The following is a 21,193-nucleotide window of genomic DNA, read 5'->3' as shown; positions in this document are numbered from 1 at the left end:
GTATTTGCGGACCATTTGCCTCGGTCTCCTTCCCTTATGAATTTCCAAATTTCCAAATTCAGGGTCTCCAGATGCCCCTGAATTTGCTAGTTTAATAAAGCAGAGGGTGGGCCGGGGAGGAGCTGGGAAGATGCAGCTTATCTTTTTTTTCTCTCTGACCCACGTGCAAGGGCTGATTAAAGTCAGTGCAGCTGATGTCTGGGCCCTGAAGGGAAACGTTAGTGGGCATCAGACCCCCTGAAGGGCCCGAAAACAGACTGCCAAACCCTAACACCAGAGTTTCTGATGCAGAAGATGTGCGAATGGGGCCCAAGGATATGCATTTCCATCAAGTTTCCAGGAGATGCAAACGCCGTCAATTTGGACACTCAGAGTCACTGGGGCTGCTGGTTTTCAACTTTGTTAGCTGCACGTTCAAATCACTCAGAAAGCTGAAAATCACAAAGCACGTGAGTGTGTGTATGCATGTGTGTGTGTGTGTGTGTGTGTGTGTGCGCGCGCGCACACGTGCACACACACACACACACCGCCCGGAACCTATGGGGTTAGCACCAGACATCAGTAGTTGTAAAATCCATCCGCGGGCAGCCATGGTTGAGTCCCTCCTCTGGGTTATTTTCTTTCTTTCCTTCCTCTCTCTCCCTTCCTTTCTTTCAAGACTTTACTTACGTATTTGACAGAGAGCGAGCATGAGCCAGGGGAGAGGGAGACGGAGAAGCAGGGCCCCGGCAGAGCAGGGAGCCCGATACGGGCTCGATCCGGGTACTCTGGGATTGTGACCGCAGCGGAAAGCAGACTCTTCACCGACGGAGCCACCCAGGTGCCCCTCATCTGGGTTCTTGAGACGGATGCCCGCGAATGCAGGTGACCTGGATAAAGTCAGTCAGCGGGGCCAAACGTCGCCCAGCCTTTGGTCCTGGGGCAGGGTACCTGCGTGGCCGGGCGGGCATCCTACCTTGGGATGCCTGGTGCGCGCAGTGGCTACCGTCGCGGCCCACGGGCTGGGTGCAGGCCTGGGCAGCGCGCAGGTTGCAGCGGGGGTCGTGCGAAATGCGGGCGAGCCGCTGGGGAAGCGGACGCGATGTCTGGGAGCAGGGAAAGGCCTGCGGGAGGGAAAAACGACACAGGGTCTTGGGGCTCTTCTGGAAATGTCTTTCCCACGGGCTGCGCGCAGCCTAGGCGAGGAAGACGGGCATCTCGGCCGACCCACGGTCCACGCTTCTCGGCCGCCGCCTGTGGGAGGGCAGAGGGGCTGACGGTGCTGGGGTAGGGGCAGGAGCGCGGACCCCGGGGTTTCGGGCCGAATTCCAACGAGTGGCTCAAGGGAAAGCTCCCCCGTCTGCCGCGCACCGGCTGCAAACACCGCGGCCTCCCCCGAGGGCAGCCGCTCCTCCGACCCCGCAGGACAGCGTTGAGGCCAGCGCGGAAGCCGCCGCGGCCGGGCTGACCTTCCCAGCGCCTCCGATGCACGGATGCGGAGCCGCGGACGAGAAGGGGCCCGTCACGGCGCTCCCCCGAGGAGCGGCGTTCGCGAGCAGCGCCGCCGGCCGGGCCCTACGCGCCGCGCCCTGGGAGCCGAGGCCCGCGGACAGAAGGCCCGAGGACCGCACGCGAGCTCAGAGGCCGAGGACCGGGGCGGGGACGAGCTGGGCCCGCGGAGGATGCGGAGCGCACGGTGCCCGGCGGAGGATAAGGGCGGCCGGCGGTGCCCCGCACGGAGGCTCCAGGGCGCTCCCGCGAGCAGGCCCTCCGACCTCTGAGCTGGCTCCCTGCTCGCCGCGCTCAGGGATGCAGGGGTCCGCGCCCGCCAGGCCCTCGGCGCTCCCGGAAGGGGCCTGACGGGCTGAGGGCCGCGGGGATGGGGCGCCCAGGGCGAAGCGGCCGCCGCCCGCTCGGGCGCAGGTGGACACGGGGGCAGCGACTGGGGCGCGCAGAGCGGCTGGCCCCGCGGCGGAAGTGCGTCCCCGGGGCCGTTCTAGGACGGCCGGAGGACCCTGCTAGTCGGTGGTCCCGCGGGGTGCGGGGGACGCGGGCGCCGGGGGGGGTGCCTCTCCGGTGAGCAGACCATGGGAGGGGCGGCGAGGCGGCGCTGGGGGTTCCGGGGCGGTCCGGCGGGGGGGGCCCGGGGAGGGCGCGGGGGGCGGGTCGGCCGGGGCGCGCGCGGGGGCGGGTCGGGCCGCCCACCTGCTCCTCCGCTGCCGGCGGCGCGCGCTGATTGGCTGAGCGCGCCGGAAGTGGAAGCGCCGGCCGCTGCCGCCCGGGACGCGGGGAGCTCGGTGGCGGGGAGCGCGGCGCGGAGCGAACGCGGAGCGAGCGGCCGCGGTGAGACCTCCCCCCGGCGCGGCGTGGCGCGGCTGGGCGGGGGCTGGGCCCCGAGGCTGCTTTGGCCCGCGGGCCGGGTGGACGCGCCGAGCCGGCCTGTGACCTTGGGCCGGCCGCGCGCCCCCCTCTCAACCCGCCTCCATTTCCCCACCTGCTCCGCGAGGGCCGTCCCCGCGCGCGCCCTGCCCCCGGCCTCCCGACCCCGCGGCCCCGAGCGCGGCCGGGACGGCCACTCCGCCAGACACTGGCTGCCGGGGCAGGGCGGGGGCCGGACGGGAGCGGCTCTGAGCGCGGGGGTCCGGGAGCCGTCCTGGCGGGAGGACCGCGGGGGGACGCGGGAGAGCCGAGAGACGACGTTCCACAGACCGGTCCGCCGCCCACCTGGGCGACGCGCCTCCACGGCCTGCCTGGCACCGGTCTGGGCCCCTGGGGTCCGAGAGGGAATGAAATATCCGCTTAGTCCTCGAGAGCGCCGCATCCCAGCGGTGTAGGTAGCGCGCTTAGATGCTCGTGAGCCGGCTCCGTCCGCTGCCCGGGACGCTCCAGGCGCCGGGTGGGGGGTGCCAGCAGACGGAGGGGCGTCCGGGTCAGGGAGGAGAGTGGGACTGCGTGTGGCCCAGCCCGGGCCGGTGCGTGTTGGTGAAGCGCACAGTGGGCGGTGGTATTCCGGGAAGTGGGAACACCTGTTCCCAAAGGCCACGACACTGGAAAGAGGAGCCGGTGTTTGGCCCACAGGACCCTGCCAGCAGCTTTCCGGTCCTGCGCCTGAGCGAACACCCCAGGGAGGAGGAGATCCTTGTACGGGATGCTGGACACTTGGTAGGATTGGGCGTTTCAGAAGTTAGGGGAAAGGATATCCCTTAAGATGCTTTTTGTCTGTAAGTAACAATGCAGCTCACGCTGGCTTTGGCCTGTGCGGGTGTATAAGCTCGCACAGTTGGAGCCATGCAGGAAAGTGCTTCCCGGATGGACTGAGCCTCGTGGCTCCACGGTCCCTCAATTTTTATGAGCTCTCCCCGACGTCATCCACAAGCTGGGCAGGATGGTAGGAACTATTCCCTGAGGCTCCCATCGAGCCTGCTCAGAACATCATGGACTCAGATGAAGGCATATGTCCGTCCCCGGATCCGTCTCTGATGTTCTGAACAGTCCCTTGCAAGGGAGGTGGTCTTGCTGTCTGGGTTAGCTCGGTGGGGGCTCACTCCCAGAGCTCAGATCTCCTGCAGAGCCTGCAAGACCACTGCGCACTTCTTTGCTCAAATGCTCCATAAAAGGATTGGAGAAGCGTTGAGTCCCCATACCTACGCAGAAGTCAACTTCTAAAACGTTTCATCATAAATTTGAATAGTTGTAAAGGATATTCTGAGTGTATCATGAATTTTGGCATTTCAAAATTAAACCTTGGGCCACGTGCCAGGATCCTTGCCCTGTGATTCCGTGTGCTGTGTGCTTATCACATTCCCCGCCTCTCTGAAACTTCCATCTGGGGACGCGCCACACCTCCCTCCTTCTCCCTCTCCATCCCCCTCCCTGTCCTGCTCTCCCGTCTCCACTGTGTCCTGGCTGACATCCTCAAGTCCCTCATTCTTCCACCGCCATGTCCCCAGATTCCCAGCTGCTTTGGGGCTGGAGAGGGTGGGGAAATGATGTCAATCGGCTCTTCCTCCTCACACGGGCATGCTTGTCTCCTGGGGAGGCTGTGAGGGTTTCCCAGGGTAATGTCTGTGTGTCACTTTGCGCCCAGCACATAGTAAGCGCTCCTGGTCCCTCTCCGCATCAGAATGCCAGCGCTCTCACTGACTCTCGGCCTCCTTGTCAGTCCACATGCTACGCGGAGGCCACAATGCTCCCTCTGTTCCTTTTCTCTTTATTCTGGTGCTCGCCTCGCGCTCTGCCTGGGTGCTGTTGTAGTTCTGTGGGGATGGGGGTGCGCAGACACCATCTGTGACCTCTCTGAGCCCAGGGAACGCTGTCTGGAAGCCCGTTTGCATGCCTGCCCTGCCCCGTCTGTGTCTTCCCGGCAGCAGACACCATGGACCCCTGGCCTGCAGCTTTCCCTTCCTGCTCTTTGAGCTTGCTCTCGTCCTGTTACCAAAGGGAGACCTGTCTCCCACCATGCCTTCCCTACAGTTCCCGCTGTGTGTCCCTCTGGGCTGGAACAGCTTCTGCGTGCAACCCCGCGGAGTCTGTTGGCAATGGGAGTGATTCTTGGGCTTTTTATAGCTCTTTCAGAAATCTTTGCTTTCAATGGATGTTTTAAAAAGACCTAAGCACAGTGTCAGTGGTCAGATTAGTCAGTGTTTATGACAAATCACATCATGATTTTGGGCAGATGAGTTCAAAGGATTGAGTGATGTTGCTATCCCTGGAGATTGGTGTGAACTTGGATTTAGGCAGCCAGGGGCAAACTCCACTCCTGTCCCAGCAGCTAAGGTCTGATGGTGCACAAGTGTGGGTTTCCCTCCATGAAGAGCCTCCAGTGTGCGGGACTGGATCTGCCCTGTCTGGTCTGCAAAGTGGAGGGGAGGGGAGGGGAGGGTAGCCCAACCCAGCCCAGCGGGAGGGTCAGAAAGGAGAAAAGAAGTGTCCGGGTAATCCTGCGGCTTCACGCATGTGGTGGGCGCGGTGGGCCAGGCCTTGGGTAGAGCCCAGCGTCCCAGACTTGAGTTTGGAGCAGCTCCCACCCCTGCTGGGGCATCAGGATCCCCCAGGGCAGTTGTTAGACCCCCAGCGCCCTGGGCCCGCCCCGGGGATTCTCGGAGGCCTGAGGTGGGACCTGGAATTTGTCTTTTCGAATTTCCTAGTTTCTGCACATTTCCCAGAGGACTGTAGCGCATCCTGCCTCATTCCATGCTGAGGATTGTCGTTTAAGAATCAAACAGTCTTCCTGCTCTAATTGCAAGCTGTGATGCAGTTCTCAGGGTTTCGGTGGCAGCATGGTCCTTTCAGAGTCAAAGGTCTTGTTAGTGGCTACATGGGTATCTGGTGGGTGCATCGGGACTCTGTGGGTGAGGCTTTCTGCGGGTGCTTTTCTGGGGTGCAGTGAAAAACAACAAATCTGGGTTTGCAGAGCTGTAGACCCTGTTCTGAGTTGTGGTGAGCTAGGAGAGGTCTGCATGTCCCCCCAGACCAAGGACCAGGAGCCGTCCCCCTCCTGCTCAGGTGACACCGCCATCCTCTCTCTCCAGAAGCAGCCAGTTTCAGGGTTAGGAGAGTGAGGACGTGAGAGACAAAGTTAGGAAATTCCAGCTGGAAGTTTGAACCTAGGCTGTGAGGAGGGGAGTGTTTCTGCGTGAGCGTGAGGCCTGCCGCATGCCCTTGGCTCTGATGCACACGTGAGGAGCTGCCAGAAAGGCATACAGCAGTGCGACCTGCCAGGGACGCTAGTACCATGGCCCTGGCAGAAGGCAGAGGGGAGGAAAGGTCAGGGGGTCACGTTCCGTTGGGGGAGATGTTCTGGATTTGACTTTTGAACCAGATCTTGAAATTGGGGGCAGATAGAACGCTTGTACTGTTGGTTGTACCGTGGACAAGTGCTTTTCTGTGCGGTTCTGAGAATTCCGACCTTGCAAGGCGCCGGACGGTGGACTGTAGGAGAGACATGGGTGAGAAGGGGACAGGGGAGGGGTGGGGCGTTGATGGGGACCGAAAAGTAGCAGCTTGTGGGACTGGACCACGGCTGCGTGTCAGACGTCTCTCTAAGGCTGTGCTTTCCAGCCCACGTGCGTCACGAACGAGGGCGCAGTTGAGTCCCAGCACCGTGGACCCTTACTCAACCGCAGTTTGCAAAAATTTCAACAAAAAGGAGAAGTCCAGCTTTTGGGGGCTGCCCTTGCTCCATGGGAAGGGCAGAGCCCGTGTTGCGGGCGGAGCTGAAGATTGAGGGTCCTCTTGGGGGAGCCCAGAGATTCCAGGACTCGGTGACCCCACGAAGAGGTCAGGTTCCTTCCGGGTGTCCCGGGCTGGGTGGCGCCACGCCTTCTGTACCAACATGTGTGGGGCATGTGTGGGGCATGTGCAGGGCGCTCCCATCAGGAGGTCCTTGGTCCTTTCATCCAGACTCTTGGAAGAAGCAACAGACCAGTCCATCCGTCTGCTGCTACTGGGCTCGACTTTTCCAGTGCGTCTGCTTCCACAGGCCCCTGTGACCGCCAGACTGTCCCCATAGGCACTTTCCAGGTGGCCCTGTGTATTCTGTCCACCCTGGCCTGGTGACTCGGTCACTCACCATCCCTTCTCTTGTTGGCAGGCTTCCCTTCGTCCTCCCACTCTCTGCTGTGAGGGTCCGGATGGGAAGCTGCTCATTCAGATTAGGGTCATTGAGAGAGGTTAGTTACAAATGATCCAGGTTGGATCCCGGAGCCGGGCCTGGGGCTACCAGAGGCTGGGGAGGCTGCTGGCTCCGAGGCTGTGAGATGATTGGGTCGGACAGACTTCCCAAGAGGAAGAACGGCCTTCGGTGAATGGGGGGACACTGCCAGCCCAAGGCGGCCTCACAGGAGGGAATCGAGGGAACAAATGCCCCGACCTGAGTCCTCCCTCCTTCTGGTCTCCGTGGGGCCTCCCCACAGCTGTAGCTGGACGCCAGGGGGGCTGTGAATGTCTGTGCTGAGTGTAGCCTCCTGGGGCGGAGAAAGGCGGGAAGCCCCGGAGGGAAGGATGGCAGGTGACGGCAGAGCCTCCACGCTAGCTTTGGCTTCTGGGTGTCTGTGCCCCGTCTGCAGTGGCCATCACACGGTGCTGCTACCAGCGATGCTCAGTCCAGTCTGGGCCATGTCTCTGGTCTTGGCCAGGGTATCTTCAGACCGGGACATTTTAGCTGACTCCTTGGTACTCTGTATGGATGCCTTGAAACGTGTCTTGTGCAAAACAGTGTTGATGGGTCCTCTTGCCACCCGTATGAGCTGCTGCTGCTGGACCCCCGACCATTGGCACCGCTGGTCATATGATGACGGGCAGGGAGGTCTGGGCATCGTCTGTGACTGTGCTCCCCTCCTTACCCTGTGTCTAGCCCTGTCAGCTCCCAGCCGAGCCTTACAGAGTTTGACCCTGAGCTCTTTCTGCAGCTGTCTCCTCTTCATTCCTTCTGCCCCTGTTGCCCTGGTCAGCTCATGCCCCCAGCTCTGGTGCGTGCCTCCACCTTCTCACAGGTCCTACGTCCCGGCCTGCTGCTTTCTGGCTATGAAGTGGTTGTTAGTGCACCTTGGCCCGAAACGCTTATCTGGCCATGGTCTGTGTCACTCCCTGGCTTAGAAACCATTCCGTGACTCTGCGGTGTAGGGTGAGGGCCCTTGGCTGCCCGTTCCCCCTTGAGATTCAGCTGCCACAACTTTATGGGCAGAGAATCCTATTCCTCTGATCAGCCGTGGTGCCCGTGTGCCCTGCCCCAGGCTGCTTTCTCTATGGACAGAGGCCAGGCCCGTTCTGGCATTGACCCCGCTTTCTGTGTCCAGGATAGCTAACCCCCCCAGGGCCATGGTGCCAGTTAGGAGAAGGTCTGGCTTCCTAAAAACAAAACAAAAAACCACAGTGGCTTAAGCAAGGCAAAGGCGTGTTTCTCTCTCAGATGGAAAAGTTCTGGGGGTGCCTGGACGGCTCAGTCGTTAAGTGTCTGCCTTTGGCTCAGGTCCTGGGGTCCTGGGATTGAGTTCCACATGGGGCTCCTTGCTCTCTGCCCTGCTCATGTCTCTCTCTCAAATAAATAAATAAAATCTAAAAAAAAAAAAAGTCCAGAGGCAGGCATTCTAGGGCTGGGATGGCAGCTCCGTGGAGCCGCCAAGGACCCGGTTCCTTCCAGCTCTGCCCCATCCTAGGGTATGTGGGGGACGCTGCAGTGCTCACGGCCCCAGGTGGCACCTGCCTGCCACCTGTCTCCCCAGGCACAGTGTGGAGAAGAGTGAAGAAAGACAGTCCCCTCAGGAGACTTCCCAGACATCCCACGCATTTTCGTCTGCTTTTTCCTGTCTCACCGAGTAGAGTGCGGTCGTGTGGCCAAACCCATCCGCAGAGAAGGCTGAAGGATGTCCATCTTCAGCCAGGTTCCATGCTGCAGTAAATACGTTCGTTATTCTGTTGGTGATGAGCTGTGGAAGAAAGCATAGTGGGTAACAACTAAAACTTTTGCAGTAGCCTTTTAGAAGTTTAAAAAAGTGTAGGTTTAGATCTAAAATCGTGTTAAAAGAAACTCTCTGAAGAGGCTGTTTTATAAACAGTCTGTAGAAGTTGACATAGCTATGTATAAAAAGAATTAACTCATTTGAAAATAGAAGAAAACTCACCAGAAGGAAAGACAGAGACGTGTTGGATATAAAAACATCAGGATACGTTTGGACATTTCACAAAAAGATAAACTTATTTGGAGAAAGGTGAGCGTCGACAGGAAGCATTTGAAAAAGACGGAGTGCGAAGCTCTCTCACGTAGTGAAGACTCCAGGGAGCTGCAGTGATCTGGAGCTTTGGTCCTGGGGCAGGAATGGGTCTGCGGAACTGAAGGGAGCCCAGAGCCGGAGCCCGACTCAGCACCAGACTGTGGTGTGGGCTGCGTTTCCATGTGGGGGGGGGGGGTGGCAGGTGTCCATAGGGCAGAAACCTGGAGAAGAGGAAGACAGGGCAACCTCGCCCAAATGGAAGGGAGCCAAGAGGACTGACTTCTGTTGTGGTTCTGGCCCTGGCCCAGCCCTGGGACCCTCTGGACAGTCAGCCCTGCCAATCCGGCAGCAGACCCGTGTCCTGATGAGCGCCACAGGTCAGCGCCAGGGAGGGACCCTGTCTCTGGTGAGAAGTGTGTGGTCTCTGCCTCTTCGCCCAGCCTTTTGCAGTGGACTCTCTGTTGCCACTTATCTTGCCACACTCAGGTCCCTGGCCACCTTTTGGGAGCATCCCTCTCCTTACATCTCTCCCTCTGACGATCCATGTCGTGCTTCTCAGGCAGGGCCCGGCCTCCGTTTGGCGTGCCCGCCATCGTCCCCGGTCCGGTCCTGTGCCCCGACCCCCAGGCCGCCGTGGCGTGCAGTCCGACCGCGCCAGCTCTCGCGGGGGCCCCGTGCGCTGCACCCACTTCACGCCTGCCCTCTGTCATTTCAGATTGTGAGATGGGGACTGAGCACACGGAAGTAATCCCCAAGGAGGAGGCTTCTGAAGACCCCGAGCCACGCGCGGCCACGTCGGAGAAATTTCCCCAGGTGGTTTGCCGGGGCCGGGAGTTGGGAGCCGCCCGGGCGGAGGACGCGGTGGTGAGGCGTTCGGGAGCGTCCGCGGACGGGAGCGCGCAGTGGGCGTCCCTTCGCGGGAAAGGCCTCGCGTCGGGGCCGGCCGTCTGTAAGAGGTCCCCGTCGGTTGAGGAGTCCGGGGACAGCGACGAGAGCGAGCGCGTCCGGGGTCCCAGCCCGCACCCGCTGGTGCCCCGGACCACGCCCCGCACCAGCCCCACGGAGAGGGCTGTGGTACCCGGGGCGCAGAGAAGCCCGGTGGGAGGAAAGCCTCACGCGTGCAAAGAGTGCGGGAAGGCCTTCAACCAGAACTCGCATCTCCTGCAGCACCTGCGTGTGCACAGCGGGGAGAAGCCTTTCGGCTGCGAGGAGTGCGGGAAGGCGTTCGGGACCAACTCGAGCCTGCGGCGGCACCTGCGCATCCACGCGGGCGAGAAGCCGTTCGCCTGCGGCGAGTGTGGCAAGGCGTTCATCCAGAGCTCGCACCTCGTGCACCACCACCGCGTCCACACCGGCGAGCGGCCCTACAAGTGCGGTGAGTGCGGCAAGGCCTTCAGCCAGAACTCTGCGCTTGCCCTGCACCAGCGCATCCACACGGGCGAGAAGCCGTACGCGTGCGGCGAATGCGGCAAGACCTTCCGCGTCAGCTCGCAGCTCATCCAGCACCAGCGCATTCACACGGACGAGCGCTACCACGAGTGTGGCGAGTGTGGCAAGGCTTTCAAGCACAGCTCTGGCCTTATCCGCCACCAGAAGATCCATACCGGCGAGAAGCCCTATCTGTGCGGCCAGTGCGGTAAGGGCTTCGGCCAGAGCTCCGAGCTCATCCGCCACCAGAGGATTCACACGGGGGACAAACCGTACGAGTGCCGCGAGTGTGGCAAAACTTTCGGCCAGAATTCGGAGATCGTCCGGCACGTCCGCATCCACACCGGCGAGAAACCGTACGTGTGCGCGCAGTGCGGAAAGGCCTTCCGGGGCAACTCGGAGCTGCTGCGGCACGAAAGGATCCACACGGGTGAGAAGCCCTACGAATGCTTCGAGTGCGGGAAGGCCTTCCGGCGCACCTCCCACCTCGCGGCGCATCAGCGGGTCCACGCCGGGGAGAAGCCCCACCAGTGCAGCGAGTGCGCGAGGACCTTCTGGGACAGTTCGGAGCTGCTCCTCCACCAGAAGACCCACGGCGGCGGGAAGCCGTACGCGTGCGGTGAGTGCCAGAGGACCTTCGGCCAGCACTCCCAGCTCGTCCTGCACCAGCGGGTCCACACTGGCGAGAAGCCGTACGCGTGCGGGGAGTGCCAGAAGGCCTTCGGCAGGAGCTCCCACCTGCTTCGGCACCAGAGCGTGCACGGCGCCGACTGAGCGCCCGGATTAGGGCCTCCGCTGCGCCGGGCCTGCACACCCTGTGGGAGGACCACACTGTGGCTCGTCGGCCCACGCAGTGGTTGGATAGGAGAGGCTTTTAGGAACTGTTCCCGGAGAGGTTTCAGGATCCCGAGTTCCACCATAAAAGCTGTTTCAGGCCTCAGTGTTCCCTCTGTCTGCCTTCGCACCCCCTCCCTGCACCCTCAAGGGGATGCCATCGCCTTCTGGGTCTGTACAGGCCACATAACCTGGATTATTACTAATCAGGAACTATGGGGGCCTACCGTTCCGCCACCTTCCAAGAGAGGCAGTGCTGACTCGTGGATGATTTTCCTCTATGGTGTTAAGACAGTCGAGCAGAGGACACCCTCCCTGTCCTCCTGCCCGCCGCGGAGCCCTGGGACCCTCGACGGACGTTCTTGCCGCTTTGACATCTTGCAGATGTGCTGCCGAGGAGCCTTAGATGATCGCAGAGGCGGGAAGCTTGGGGACTCCACACCCGCGGTGCCTCCTTGTTCCTCTGCAGAGTGTGCAGGATGGAGGAGGCGACAGCCACCTCCAGGATGGCGAGCGAGGCTCTGAGCATTCTGAGGGGCTGGTGGGTGACGCCAGGGGCGGGAGGAGGGCAGCGAGCCTGGGCCATCCAGCAGGGCAGGAGCGGCCCGTGGGCAGCTGTGCCCGACGTGGAGGCTATGCGGATGGATGGCCGGCCGGCCGGCTGGCCTCCTATGTCCCGTGCCAGGACGTTGCACAGGGACTACACAGCCTTGCTGTCAGCAGGCACCTGCCCCCATGCTGGGCCAGTTCTCCTGCCCGACCTGGGCCTCACCTTGGAGCCGTCTGCTGTGTGCAGCCCCCTTGTTTCTTCCACACGAGTGTCCTGTGTCCTCCTCGGGTGTATGCAGGTCCGAGCGTCAGAGGCACCAGGAGGCAGCAGGCCGTGCGCAGCTGGACTCCAGCAGGTAGAGACGGCTCTGACCTTGAGACAAGGGGACATGAACTCTGCGAACTCCAGGGTCCAGCCGGCCCCGCGGTTCTGGACTTCTTACATCTAACGGGATACGTCCTCAGTGCTCTGTTTAATCTCCTTGTCATGCGTTACTGACTCCTAGCGTTTTCCGAGTGTTTGCTGTGCCAGGCCTAGTGCCAGACGCCTTCCGTTCTTCCTTTCATGGCATCTCTGATGTGGGTCCCCTGTAAGCGGCTGAGTGGGTTCCATGTTCGGACCATAAAATTCACCTGGTTTCTGTGTTTGTCGAAGGACTTTTAATTCACAGAGCTGTACAGCCGTTGGCCGATAGGGTGGCTGTGGGTGCTCCTGCCGGATGTCAAAGACCAGGAGGGTGGGAGGGATGTCAGGTGACTTGTCCGTGCTCCCGAGCCCCAGGCTGTGCCGCCGACGGGCGGACTCGACCGCCGTGTGTGCAGGCTGTGCACATCGATGTTTGTACGACGTGGTTTGAATATCGGAGATTTAAGTCAACATCCTTGGAAACGTAACTGCTCGCAGGCAAAACCCATTTAGTGGGTTTACGCTGTGCTCCCCCAGGTTCAGACCCTTCCCTTGAGAAAAGGGCCGCCCGAGGCAACAGCAGGCTGCACGGCCCCCATCTTCTGTCCCACCTCTGGTCTGGCGGTCGGGCCCAAGTTGGAGGGAGTTTCCGAACTCCCTCGTCCCTATGGAGATGACAAGCACAGTGCGCTCTCTTATTTGCTGGTCAAGTTCAAGCTGAGAATGCTACCGGACTGTGTCTCTGTCACGTGAAACCAGGAGGTTCCTGTCCCTCCTACTCCTGGTCCTGTGTTTGTGGGGGTTTTCCCCCCAAAGATTTTATTTATTTATTTGACAGAGAGATCACAAGTAGGCAGAGAGGCAGGCAGAGAGAGAGGAGAAAGCAGGCTCCCCGCTGAGCAGAGAGCCTGATGGGGGCTCGATCCCAGGACCCTGGGATCATGACCTGAGCCGAAGGCAGAGGCTTTAACCCACTGAGCCACCCAGGAGCCCCCTGTGTTCTCGTGTTTGATGTCCACACTCATCACTGGCCAGCCTTGGCCGAGAACTTGACCCCGATTTAACCTCACCCCCCGAGAGTCCACTCCCACTGACGTGTCCACGGGCAGGTGGAGAAGGGCACTCACATTGTACATCCTCAAATGCCCCTTGTTGACCAAACCACCGCTGGTTTTTCCCTCTCTCCCCGAACCCCCCACCCCCACCCCGGGGCTTAGCACGTCACAACACCCAGCTCCTCCCTGCGGCCCCGCCCCAGCTGTGCCCCAGCTCAGAAAAGGAAAAGGCCCTCGATAGCGGTCCGCTTCCTGGAGCGTGAGAGGGCAGCTTGGCTTCCCTCTTTCTCGTTACCATGGAGCATGCGGGTAAAGTGGGGGAGGTCTCCCCTATCCCAAGGAGAGTCCTTGTTTCCCTGGAGGAATTCTGGTGAATGAGTCTCTCCACCTCGACCACACACTGTGTGTGCAGCTGGTACCCTCGCTCCCTGTCTATATCTGCCTTGCCCCCCTTATCTCAGGGAGCCCCAGACCTTCCTCTTCTGTTGGCCTCCCCTCTTCTCTGTGGACCTGGGAGTCAAAATCTGCCCGATATTATGGGCGATAGTCATACGCTCATGCAAGTAGGATTTCATCGAGGAAAAGAAACACGAATTTTCTTAGTTTTAGAGCTACCGGGCCTCGTAATCTCAGAGACCTCCCTAAACGCCCGGAAATAACCCTTGAGGATTTTTGCAGCCCGGCCGGTGTACATTCTCACCCTTCCCGTTTCCCTGGTGGTAAATAAAGTGTGTCCTTACAGGTTCACTCACTTGACGCCTTCCTGATGTTTATTATCCCAGAGTACGTTGTTCTGATGTCAACGTGTGACCTCCTAGGCCAGTGTCACCCCCGTCCCATGCGGGGTGCTCTCTCGGGCCACAGCCATCTGCTCTGTGCCCCTCCTTCAGCAGAAACTTGACCCTGTCCTCCACTCTCTGCTTGGCTTTGTGAGGTCTTTATTGTTCACAGTGGGCCGTGTTACTGGTTTCATGCATCAATCCTAAGTGATTGGTATATGCAGTCCATGTTTCTCCTGGCTAATGAGGTAATGTTCTGGATCATCTGGATGGTCCAGCTTTTTTTGAAGATCACCTTCCCGCTGAGATTTCAGGGCTGGCGTTCATAGTTGTCTAAGATTCACGGCATGTTCTCTGAGGTGACTGCCGATCCGAGGCAGGTCCCTATGCTTGTGAGGTCAGGAATCTTTGAGACTCTGGAAGGCTCTGCCTAGAGAAATGTGCGCAGGACCTCAGGGGACTCACGGGCCACCTGAAGCCCATGCTTGGACCCTGCCTATAGTCCTTTACCTCGCTCCGGAAAGCCAACTTTGACCTTCGAAAAACATTAACCCAGAAGGCTTCAGTCGCTGCTCCCTCATCGTGGGTCTCAGCTTTGGGGATGAAACTCTGTGCAAACAACCTGCCTTGGGGCACCCCTGAGATGGAGGGAGCCAGAGCCTCTGGTGCTGACCCCAGGGAGGAGCTCCAGGAGAGCGGGGGTGGGGGGTGCACAGTCACCCAGCACTTGCTAGCGCCGTGAATGCGTTAGCACCTGTGTGCTGACCCTGGCCCCCCCAACCCGGGACAGATGGGGCTGGCCTTAGTACTGGGAGACTGGTGGGGACTGGAGGTCTGAGCATTAGGAGGCTGGTGGGGACTGGAACAGTCCAGTGGCGGGCAGTGCCCCCAGAGATGCCTGGAGCTCCAAGAGGGGAGGAGGGCTGGGGGCTGCCGGCGGGCAGGTGAAGCCTCTCCATGAAGCCTGGGCTCCTCCTGCATCCTCGTGTCCAGCCTCCCCGCAGGTGTGCAGACCAAACGCTCACTTGTCCTTGTTTGTAACACGCTTTGCAGGCAGTGTGGACCAGATTCACCCCTGGCACCCGCCCCATCTCCAAAAAGCCACCTTCTGCACCCAGCTGCCACCTTGCCTCTGGGACCACGAGGTAGGATCCCCACCGAGTGAGGCCCCGGCCCGAAGGGCTCCTGGACCTCCGGGGGCGCCCTGTCCCTGGGGAGCAGTGGGGTCGGGGTACCGGGCACTCAGCTGATTCACGTCTGGAGGCTCAGGTGTCCGTTGTCCGCATCCCGGGGTGGGTGTCATTCGCAGGTTCTCCGGCACTCCCACTGCCATCCAGGCCCCTTTGGATAGTTACATTTAACAGCCATTAGATTTCGTCTCTGTTGCAGTGGGAATGGCTAGACTGAGGTGGGGAAGGCAGGGCTGCCTTAGGCGGAAGGTGTTGTCGTCCTAGGCTGCGGGGCTGGAAGGCCGGTGTGGACGTGTGAGGGCCCACGTGGGGACTGACTGTTACAGGCCTTTTGTGCAGAAGGTTGGTTGTGCACCAGACGGGTCGAGTCTGGGCTGGCTCCTGGGTCGGTGACCCCAGTGATCACCAGGAAGGGAGCAGGGCGCGTCTACACCCTTGGTCTGCTGGTTTTGTGGGGCACTCTTTCAACTGGACTGCAGGGGGCACCGGGGTAGGCCCATGACCACGTTCTGGTCCAGTCCCCACGTCGGGGAGCCCCTGGGCCGCAGTGCGTGTGAGGAAGACCTTGGAGGTCTTGAGTGGCGCCTGGAGATGCGGCGCATGGGAGACGGTCACGCCGGGAGGCCCCTTGAATACCAGTGAGGAGGACCTTCTGGTCTCGGCTCCTTTAGTGTCACGGAACGGGCACCATGCGCAGCCATCTGCGGCTGGACGGACGGCAGGCTGCACGCGTTCCGAGCCAAAGCCCGTTCTCCCTCCTCCCTGGGGTCAGTAAATGGCACACACCCCTGTGGCGGCTGCTGGGTCTTGTTCCTCGAGGACAGGCTAGAGAGGGGAGTGTGTCGCGTCTGCCCAGGGGGGCCAGCCCAACGTGAAGACACGTGTGGCTCCCACGAACTAGAGGCCACAGGGGCGAACCGGATGCGTCCACTGCCAGGGGCCGACGGGAGTGTCGTGATGGCTTGGCCGCCCTTCCTCTTCTCAGGCAGATCCTTTATCCCCAGGCCATGCTGTTGGCATTGGTGTGAGAGTGCTGTGTCGCCCATGGCAACCTGGCAACCCGTTATGTGGGGTGGGGGGGACAGGGAGGTGGTTGCCCGTGCGAACCGCAGGCTTTCTGGGGCCTCAGGGTCTGGTCCACGACACCGTTTTCCCGAGTTCGAGCGGCCCCAGGTGCCCGAGCAGCTCAGATCTCACTGTGCCGGTCTGAGTCTCTTCCGTCACAGCCGTCGCTGCTCTCCTTCCTTCCTGGTTTTGCACGTTCCTCCCGTCTTGGACACACCGTTGCTGCACGCAAGCCGGCCCCGACTTGTCCGCTGGGACTCCTGCCCTCCTGGGTGCGGCTTCCTCGTGGCACGGGCTTGTGCTCTCACGTGTGTTCCTCTGCCCAGGATAGCCCGCAGCATGGCTCTGAGACGGCTTGTTCTTGACTAGAACAGATGGCGAGACACACCATGTCCGTCCTCTGGATGCAGCGTGGACCCCCAGCCCTGCCCCTTCCCTCTCGCTCTCGCCAGGTTGGCTGGGCGCCTGTGAATGCGTGTCCTTTTCCCCTTTACCCTGTCTCCTCCTCTGACAACCCCCAGTTTGGGGCACCTTCTCACCAGCAGCAGGGCGCGAGGACAGTGCCGACGGCACCTTCGCCTCTGCACCGATCGTTATGGGCACCTCATGCCCTCTGTGTTAGAGCTGCTGGCAGCCCCTGGGAGCAGATGTGGGGACTGACGCCCCTTCCCACGCTATGTGTGTGTCTGGTCTCCCCAGTGGGCTCTCCAGCGGGCTGCGAAGGCGAGGTGTTTGGAGGTCTGTCTGGGACCACAGAGCCAGCCCGAGTCAGGACTTGATCCCAGGACCCTGAGATCATAACCTGAGCCGCTTAACCAACTAAGCCCCTGGGTACCGTTTTTTATTTTGATTTGTCGTTTTTTAAAAGATGTTATTTATTTATTTGACAGATGGATAGAGAGAAAGCACAGGTAGGCAGAGCAGTAGGCAGAGGGAGAGGGAGAAGCAGGCTCCCCATTGAGCAGGGAGAACCCTGGGATCAGGACCTAAGCCGAAGGCAGATGCTTAACTGACTGAGCCACCCCGGAGCCTCTATTTTTATTTTTTAAAGAGATTTTATTTTTAAGTCATCTCTATACACAGCATAGGGCTTGAACCCATCACCGTGAGATCAAGACTCACAACCTTTCCCGACTGAGCCAGCCAGGCACCCCTGTTTATGTCTTTCTGTGTCTCTCTCTCCATGCTCATGTTTCCTTTCCCTTCTGGGGCATGCATATGGAGCACAATAGCTGTGTTTAGTGTCCGGTCTCATAGCTATCATCTGCGCCATTTTTGGATCTGTTTCTATTGGTAATTTCTCTGTCATTACAGTTCATATTTTCTTCTGTTTCATCGTCTGCTTTCAGTTTTTGACTGTGTCCCAGACATTGTAAATTTGATATTGTTGGTGGTGTGTTTTTTTTCTTTAGATTTTATTTATTTATTTGAGAGAGAGTAAGAGAGAGAACGCATAGTGTGGGGGGACGGGGGAGAGGCAGGAGAAGCAGGCTGCTGCTGAGTAAGGAGGCCGACATGGGACTCGATCCCAGGACTCTGGGATCATGACCTGAGCCGAAGGCAGATGCTTAACCCACTGAGCCATTCGGGTGCCCCCCCCCCCACCTTTTTCTCAATTTCTTTCCATATTTTGAGCTTTGGACTGGGATGCAGGTAAGTTACTTGGCAAGAGTTTGCTTCTCTTGAGGCTTGACTTCCTGCATGGCTGGGTGGGACTGAGCAGCCTTGGGGCCCAGGGCTAATACGCTGATGCCTGCAGTCATACCCTTGCATGGCCCTGCGGGGTGTGTGCCCACGGCAAGGGTTCTCCTCTCCAGCCGTTCTCAGACATGTGTGAGCCCCAGGAACGCTGCCCGTGCCTCCCACGGGTTCTATCCCTGGGTCCAGACGGGGGACATGGCTCCAGCACATGTGTTCGAGGTCTGGGGGCAGCTGGCTCTCCCCTCTGCGACTCTCAGCTCCGTCCCTTCAGCTGGGCCTATCTGGAACTTAACTCCCCTGTCCCCTTCTCTTGGGGCTCCCTGTCCGGCACCTCTTGTGGTCCATTGTCCTGGCTGGCTTCTTAGTTGGGTAATGGGGGCTGTGGATGATAAATCCAGTCCTTGTGACTCCTTCATGGCCAGACGCAGACGTCCTATCTGTGTACGGAGATGTGCATGTCTGCTCTGTAAGACTCTTCTTTTTGCTGGTTTTGTGGGTAACATAAGTGTTTTCAGGTTTGAAAGAAAAGCCGTCACTTCTCATGTTCTGTTCTGCAGTCCAGGGACAGAGCAAATATAATTCCGTGTGGCTACCTGGGGCAGCAGGGGCAGGCAGGTCTCTGGGACCAAGAACCCACCTATCTGCAACCAGAACGAGGAGGCTGGTTCTCCCTGCCCCACACTTCAAGTCAGAAATGTGAAAAGCCGCCTTCCTCCTCCTCCTTGTGGCTCTGTTGAGCCGACCGGGAGCCGTGTGAACGCCTTGGATGTCATACTTAGGTTCAGATCTTGGCTCGGCCACTGACGCATCCGTGATCTTGTGCAAAATACTGAACCTCTTAGTGTTTTTCTTCATCCGCAGTGTAGAAATGTAAACCCTATTTCTTTTTTTTTCTTTCAAGATTTACTTATTTTAGAGCACACATGAGGTGTGAGGGGCAGAGGGGGAGAGAGAACCTCCAGCAGACTCCCCACTGGGCACGGAGCCCGACACGGGGCTCGATCCTATGACCCTGAGATTGTGACCTGAACCTAAATCAAAAGTTGGACTCTACTGGACCGAACCACCCAGGCGCTCCTATAAGACCTATTTCTTAAGATTAGAAGTGACTGTGGAAGACAGCTTCATTAACTTGGAGGTGCCCAGGGGAAGAGAACAAGGCTCCCGGACTGACAGGGTCCCTCTGCCCCAAGCCAGCCCCCTGCCAAACCCTGCCTGTGAACAGACCCCGTCCACACAGAAACAGGGACAGATGCCAATCATACAAGGACTGCCCCGCTGACCCCCAGGACCTCTCGAGTGTAAGGAACAGTTCCTCTAACAGAATCAAATGAAGCACACAGAGCCTCCGTTCTTTTGTGCCAACATGTCAAAAGAGACGTTCTTGGGTCAATATTTTGCCTACGAAGGATGTCTCCGGTTTCAGCTCTTCTCAGAGTCCCCACGATGAGGCATCGCAGTGGAGTGGTGGCCGTTTCTGGAGTGGCCACTGAGCCCAGCGCTCTCCTCCACCCCCCTGGGCTCTGGCCCACATCCTCTGCTGCCTGGTCCCACTCCACCCTCGTCCTGGAGCCAGGGCTCCCCCGGTCAGGTGGCAGCACCCGGCTGCAGAAGCGGGGGCTGCTCCCTGGGGGCGGAGTAGGACTTCTAACTGGGCAAGTGGCCACTCCGGGAGAGGTGTTTCCAGCCTCCCTGGAAGACAGACGTGGCCGTGTAGTTAAGTGTCCATGAAGGACGGAGTGGGGGAGGGCCTTCCCTGACCCTTGCCAAGAAGGAACATGTCTGTCCCTCGGACTATAGCTCTGCTTTCCGTGAGCCACAGCAGACCGGGGCGGGGAGGGGGGTGTGTGGGTCGAGCTTCAACGCGCAGAGTAACGGTGTAGCCTGCGGGATATGGGAGCAAGGGGGAGCACCTGGGTTCCTGGGGTGTTGGTGGGACGAGACTGAGCTGCCCCTTGGCCCAGGCCTTGGCAGGTCTCTCCTGTAAGGGCCAGAGAGTGAGTAGTTAGCTTTGTGGGCCTCCTACGTGCCTGTCACCTGCTCTTCCTGCCTTTCAGAGCACTTAGACGCTGGAAAACCTTTCTTAGCTCGTGGGCTCCAAAAAACAGGCCACAAGCTAGATGTGCATCGAGCCTGCAGGCCATCGTGTGCTGACCACCTGTGTACCCCCAGACACTTCCAATCGGCCCAGAGCTGTGACCTCCCATTTCCCAGCTGGGCCGATCCGCCCTTCTGTGGGCAGCCTGCTGGTTCCCTGCTCTCGGGAGGCCACCGTGCTGATGGACACCTGATTACCCCGGACACCTGGGTTCATGTGGTCCTCTTGCATCCCTCAGTCCTCCCGTCTCAGGCTCCCAAAGTGTGAGAGCCGCCATGCCTGCCTGGCTAGCTGTGGACCTTTGTGTGAGCAGGGATAACCCGGTATCCTAGCGGGAGGGGAGGCTTCTCGGAAGAGGGGACATTGGAGCAGAGATCTCAAGCAAGCGTGACACATGTTCCAATCGGTGGAGAGCATGTCACCTCTGAGTCAGAAGACAGACTTTATGCCCAAGCTCTGCCCCCTGGTTACACTTGGGTTTCCAGCAACGCTCCGATGTCTTCCTGCCTCCAGATGCTTTCCAACAATAAATAGCTCCATGGTGCAGTAAGAATTGCCTCCCTTAGGTTCTGTCCCCTCTGAGTCTTGCTGCAGGCTCTCGCCAGCCCCCTGGCTTCTCCCTGGGGTGCAGCCTCTGGTGTTTAAGGAAGACCATGCACCCCCTGAAGGCCTTCCCACAGGCGCCACATTCAAACGGTCTCTCTCCAGTGTGGATCCTCTGGGGAGTGAGAAGGTGGGAGTTCTGACCGAAGGCTTTCCCACACTTGGGGCAGTCATAGGGTTTCCCTTCCATGTGCACACGGTGGTGTTTATGAGGTCAGAGCTGCCTCTGAAGGACTTCCCACATTTAGCACAGGGGTAAGGCTTCTTCCCGCTGTGGGCGCTACGGTGCCTCGTGAGGTCCGAGCTCTGCTGGAAGGATTTCCCACACTCTGCACATGCATGGGGCTTTTCTCCATCGCGAGCCACTGGAGGTCGCATGAGGTCCGAGCTGCCCTGGATGGTTCTAGCACGCTGACCATGCACGCCAGTGTGCTCTCACCTCCCCATGAGTTCCCTGCTTGTCCCCAGGCACCTGGTCCTGGCTCGGCATCCTCCCACGTCCCTGGGGTTTCTTTGCATCATGAAGCCTCTGGTGTTTGAGGAAGGCCATGCTCCAGATGAAGGGCTTCCCGCAGGTCCCACACTTGTAGGGCTTCTCCCTGGTGTGAACTCTGCGGTGCTGGACGAGGAGTGAGCACTGCCAGAAGGCTTTCCCGCACTCGCCGCATGGATAAGACTTCCCAGTGTGGATTTTCTGATGCATGAGCAGGTGTGACCTCTGGCAGAAGGGCTTCCTGCAGGCCCAGTACTCGTAGGGCTTCTCCCCAGTGTGAACTATCCAGTGCTGGATCAGGT

At 59.6% G+C, this 21,193-nt stretch overlaps 2 protein-coding genes across 13 annotated transcripts in view; both read left to right on the top strand.

Annotated features, from left to right (window-relative positions):
• Nucleotides 1-1,968: 1,968 nt before the first annotated feature.
• Nucleotides 1,969-21,193, top strand: part of LOC116577136 (zinc finger protein 3 homolog) — a 69,229-nt gene continuing 50,004 nt past the window's right edge. For 8 of the 12 annotated variants that reach the window (XR_004280416.1, XR_004280415.1, XR_004280413.1 and 5 more), the window contains exons 1-2: nucleotides 2,230-2,322; nucleotides 14,795-14,886. Coding sequence is in view for 3 of the 12 variants with exons in the window: in XM_032319958.1 (XP_032175849.1) it covers nucleotides 9,055-9,067; nucleotides 9,406-10,892 (1,500 nt within the window). In the remaining 9 variants the exon portion in view is untranslated. Of the gene's footprint in view, nucleotides 2,056-2,229; nucleotides 2,323-8,031; nucleotides 9,068-9,405; nucleotides 12,143-14,794; nucleotides 14,887-21,193 lie in introns of those variants that run through there. The other 4 variants (XM_032319961.1, XM_032319960.1, XM_032319958.1 and 1 more) reach the window with 4 other exon arrangements.
• Nucleotides 9,234-10,892, top strand: LOC116577883 (zinc finger protein 3 homolog). Its single transcript, XM_032321669.1, has one exon. The coding sequence runs from the start codon at nucleotides 9,234-9,236 to the stop codon at nucleotides 10,890-10,892; it is 1,659 nt and encodes a 552-aa protein (XP_032177560.1).

The sequence above is a fragment of the Mustela erminea genome, chromosome 18 (genome assembly GCF_009829155.1).
Source record: "Mustela erminea isolate mMusErm1 chromosome 18, mMusErm1.Pri, whole genome shotgun sequence".
NCBI classification, from domain to species: Eukaryota; Metazoa; Chordata; class Mammalia; order Carnivora; family Mustelidae; genus Mustela; species Mustela erminea.
The sequence above is the reverse complement of the archived record's forward strand: the minus strand, read 5'-3'. Positions and strand labels throughout refer to the sequence as shown.